This window comes from Sinocyclocheilus rhinocerous, unplaced genomic scaffold (genome assembly GCF_001515625.1).
Source record: "Sinocyclocheilus rhinocerous isolate Xijiao unplaced genomic scaffold, SAMN03320098_v1.1 scaffold2610, whole genome shotgun sequence".
Taxonomy (NCBI): Eukaryota; Metazoa; Chordata; class Actinopteri; order Cypriniformes; family Cyprinidae; genus Sinocyclocheilus; species Sinocyclocheilus rhinocerous.
This window is the reverse complement of record NW_015645598.1, coordinates 113,686-118,475: the sequence shown is the minus strand read 5'-3', so window position 1 is coordinate 118,475 and position 4,790 is coordinate 113,686. Positions and strand designations below refer to the sequence as shown.

The window sequence follows — 4,790 nt, the reverse complement described above, 5'->3', positions numbered from 1 at the left end:
AAAAACACACACACACACACACACACACACACACACACACACACACACACGCGCACACACACACACATATATATATATATATATATATATATAGTTATTTGCATGTTAAGTATTATTTTGATAATTGATAATTAAATAATCATATTTTATTATGGCTTAATTATTTGTACATGTATGTAACACTGGACCACAAAACCAGTCAACCCATACAATGTATTGTTGGCTATTGCTACAAATATACCCATGCTACTTATGACTGGTTTTGTGCTCCAGGGTGTCACTTATTTACAATTATTAGAATTTAGTTTAAAATCTAAAATTAAATACAGGGGAGATATATTGCTCATATTAATACTTTGTCATAGCATAAAAATATTTTGGGTCATGCAAAGTTTCTATATCAATGAATTCCCAGATAGGGCCATGTTTGGGTATATTTTTTTTCATCATACATATTCTGTTCATATAACAGTTTATTTTATTTGTGTGTACAGTACTGCTTGATCACTCATCATTGTATTTCTTCTAGATATTGCTGTGGAACTGCTCCAGAAATCTGCCCCAAGTCCCATAAGGAAACTCCACAAGAAATACGCTGCACACGTAGCCAGGTAGGATCGCCTTAAATCTGTGATTTCGAAATATAATCTCATTAATAAATATTGTGTGTGATGCATTTTCACTGAATTAATATAAAATAGTTTTTTGTTACAGGGAAGCATGTATATCTCCCTGCGCTATGATGTTGGCCTTGATATACATTGAAAGACTGCGACACAGAAATCCCGAATACCTGCAACAGATCTCATCCTCAGACCTCTTTTTGATATCCATGGTATGTATGCACATCCAAGGATTTTTACTTACCTTTTATTACCCTTATTTGCTTCTCTGAATTTCTAATGTTATCTTCAGATGGTTGCCAGTAAGTATTTGTATGATGAAGGAGAAGAGGAGGAGGTTTTCAACGATGAATGGGGCACTGCGGCCAAGCTGGATGTTCAGACTGTCAACACTTTGGAGATGAACTTCCTCAATGCGATCGTAAGCATGACAACTATGGCCATTTACAGTAGTTCGACTTGTTTTGTCCTTTTATACACACTTATTAAGGCTAATATTAGATCTGGTTGCATTTCTGGTTGTGAGTTTTCTACAGAAATTGATTTGAAACACGACCTTTCTCATTTACAGGACTGGAACCTCTTCACTGAGCCCAGTGACTTCTTTAAAGTCCTCAGTCAGGTGGAAAGCAGGTTGGTTAACATGCATTACTGTGTCGTAACAGTACATCCCAAATTATACTGAGTCATATGGTTTAAGTGAACACTCCTACTGGACTTAATGCGGTTGCCCTTTGCAGTCTAATCTGTTTATCAGAGTGAGTTGGATTAGCAGTACATTTCTCTTAAGTTGTGTGTCATGTGACAAAGTTCAAGGTCCTCACACATGCTCGTTTTGTTGTTTGGTTATGATGTTCCAGTGTAAAAAGATCAATATTTTTGTCCTTGTAGCATTGCGGAGCGACAAGGAATGAAGCGAGGCTGGTTCACCTACACGGATCTCTGTGTCCTGTTGGAGCAAACCAATTGGAGGGAAGCTCTATCAGCTATCTACCAGCACTTTACCAAGGTCAATAATCACAGTTGAATCTATATAAACTCCTAAATACACCTAAAAGTAGTCCATATGATGTGCACTGTATTCCAAGTCAACAAAAATTTGCTGTTCTTAAATATAATTTTATTCAAATATGGCACGACAGACACCTGTTTTGACATCTCACTGGACATTGTCACAAAAACAGTAAATCTAAAATTTGGATATTTAAATGTATATAATATACACTTACAAGCATTTTTTTTTTTTTTTTAAGATTTGGGCAAAATTGTGGTTATGTACCAATATAAAATAATAGTAATTATATTATATAGTCACATTGACATAATGACAAAATTTTTATTATTACTAAATTCAGTTATTAAAATAAATATTACTATTGTAATTTCACTAAAATAAAAAAAGTTCTTAAATTGTAAAAAAAAAAAAAAGTTTATAATTTCTTCAATTTCAAACATCACATCTTTTATTTTCAACTTAAACTTTATTTATATAGCGCCATTGAAAATAAAAATTGTTGACTAATGTGGTGTACAATAAGTCCAAAGATAGTCAATAAATAATGTCATATTCAGAATAACAGATTTCAGACCTAAAACAAGACCAACAACTATTCAGTAAATCTGCTATGAATAAAAGCCAGAGAGAATAGGTATGTCTTGAGCTTTACTTTATAAAATCATATTAAAAGTAATTTTGGAAGAAAACTGCAGGAAGCCCTTAAAGGTTCTTTTTTTATATACGTCCAGTTTATAAGCACTTCACAAGTTGAGAAGATAGTTGACGCATGTTGCATTTCCAAATGCATGTTATAAGCGACCCAAGTTGCTGTGAACAGAACTGCTTTGAGACACTGAGAACACAAATTATGAGCCGCTCGCATGTAAATGAACGTGCTTCAACAGAAACTCACAGCTATTATTTATTTAACTGAATCGAACCATTTGCGATCTAATAATCACACTAAGCCATGTTGTGATCTTCAGTTTTATTTCAGTTAATCGTGCAGCGCTATCTCTAACCCTTTGCTGTGTTCTTTACCTTCCCTGCAGGTTACCTGTATATTTGGTCTCCTGTACTTGACTAGCGTAGCCGGTCTCATCGCTTCTTCCGCCGTCATCATCCACCAGCTCGGCCGTCTTCCCAATACCAGCCGCACTTACTTGGACCCGATGAAACACACATCCATTCAGACACCAGCACTTCTCCCCGAGCTCTTGCCGGACACACCACGCCCAACCTCAAACCTCCACTGCTGCGTCCTGACCAATGACAGCTTGAAGCCGCGGCCCACCGCTGTGCCAGATCAGCCCGGTTCTACCTCTTCTTCCTATCAGAATATGGTGCCTTGTCTCTGGGGCTCCATCATCTCTGCTCTTTCCTACTCAAACCCCTCGTCGGACATCCAGCCACTAGACTGTTTGGTGTCTGAAGTGATTTGTCACAGTCACATGAGCGGTTTCCCTGATTGTGCAATAGCTTGCAATGGCTCGGCGCCTCTTTCCTCTCCGTGGTATGCTCGTCTCACAGCACTTTGGCTTGGGTTTGCTCCATTTAGTGAAAGCCTAATATTTTCAGACCCCCATCTTAGCTCCATGCCACCTTTTCAAAGATGTTGCCCAGAGACGACTTTGCCATTTGGGAAATCGCCATCTCTTCTCATGCCCGGCTAGATGAGTCTTAAAGTAAAATAAAACCAGCAAAGTTTACATACGCAGTCAGCTCTCGGTTTTCTTTAATGTTGCATACGAACCAGCCAGATGGCTTAGTTATAACCGGGTTGTGGTGGGATATCAGTATGTTGGGGAGAAGGTTGTAAAGAGGTTTTTTACAGAAGTGGCATATGCTGATGGACAGTTTGAATTTTGATGTGTGACGCAGTGTGCGCTAATGCAGTATGAACGAACAGGCTTTCTTTTCTTTCGCTTTCCGGATGGGTTTGGTTGGTTTTAGTTGTTCTGTGAAACCTCCAAAGCATCCAAGCAAAAATAATGGCAAGTGGTTACGTAAGTTAACAAAAGGCTCTGCTGTTCTGCGCGGAAGTGCGTGTTCTTGTTTTGAATAGTTCGCATGGTTTTGCGGAACATGCCAATGTCCTGAGGAGCACTGTTTTGTTTTGAAGTTCCTTCCTGTGAAAGCCTTTATTTTCAAGTTGGGAAATAGTTTGAATTTAAGCCTGGTTTTGTTCACTTTGGTTCAGAAAGGAAGGGTAGGAGAAAAACAGAAAGGGATCAGTTTTACAATGTCGGTTATACAATTTATTTAGATTGTAATGGTCAGATAGTTGATGCCATACCTCGTCCACAAAGTGTTCATCGTAGATTGCTTTAGTTTGTAGTAACAATCCTCAATATTTTGATATCCTCAAGTAGTAACATATTGCAGAACAGGCTAATTGAATAGAATTGGGTTCATTACTTGACTTTGTTAATGAGTTTAATTTTGGCTTTATTTTATGTTCTTTAAACATAATGTAATTAAGCAAATGGTATTAATATTATTAAGACTTGGACATAAAAGTACCCTTTAATACCTGATTTAAAGATCTCTTGCATATCCACCATTATTTCTTAATGGCTTCCAAAGTCTGTTAACTATTTTTTTTTCTGTCCCAATTTTGTACACTTTGTATAGAAATAATAAAAGAACATACAGCTGCAACAATGAAAAGAATAAAAACATTAATCTCAGTCTTGACTTTTGTATCTTTCTTTAATATTAATGGTTTTTATAGTATGATGAAATATAAATATTTTAAGCATGCAGATTGTATAATGCCTTAAAGTTATTTTATTGTGACTGATATGTTGTTACAGTTTTGTTAATATTTTGAATTTTATTTGTATTAAGTTTAACTTTTTTTTTCTATATATGTTTTCTTAATTTTTACTTTTAATTATTTGGTTACACTTTATTTTAAGGTGTCCTTGTTACAGTGTAATTATATATTTAAGTACTGAGTAGTATTAATTAACTACATGCACTTATTATATGGTTAGGGTTTTTCTTAGGGTTACTTGCATGTAATTATGCATAATTTATTGTTATCATAATAGTACGTGTGTAACAAGGGCACCTTTAAATAAAATGTTGCGATTATTTTAGTACTATAACCTAAACTGAATGAACGTCCTTGCTTAATATTATATATTATGTGTGTATGTATGTAT

The 4,790-nt window shown here is 35.7% G+C and overlaps 1 protein-coding gene across 1 annotated transcript in view; it reads left to right on the top strand.

Annotated features, from left to right (window-relative positions):
• The window catches only part of LOC107706838 (protein CNPPD1-like), a 5,431-nt gene extending 1,197 nt beyond the window's left edge, over positions 1-4,234 (top strand). The window contains exons 3-8 of the mRNA XM_016510675.1: positions 530-611; positions 715-835; positions 916-1,044; positions 1,195-1,256; positions 1,515-1,632; positions 2,673-4,234. Coding sequence (XP_016366161.1) covers positions 530-611; positions 715-835; positions 916-1,044; positions 1,195-1,256; positions 1,515-1,632; positions 2,673-3,293 — 1,133 coding nt within the window. The 3' untranslated portion in view covers positions 3,294-4,234. The remainder of the gene's footprint in view (positions 1-529; positions 612-714; positions 836-915; positions 1,045-1,194; positions 1,257-1,514; positions 1,633-2,672) is intronic.
• The last annotated feature ends 556 nt before the right edge of the window (positions 4,235-4,790 follow it).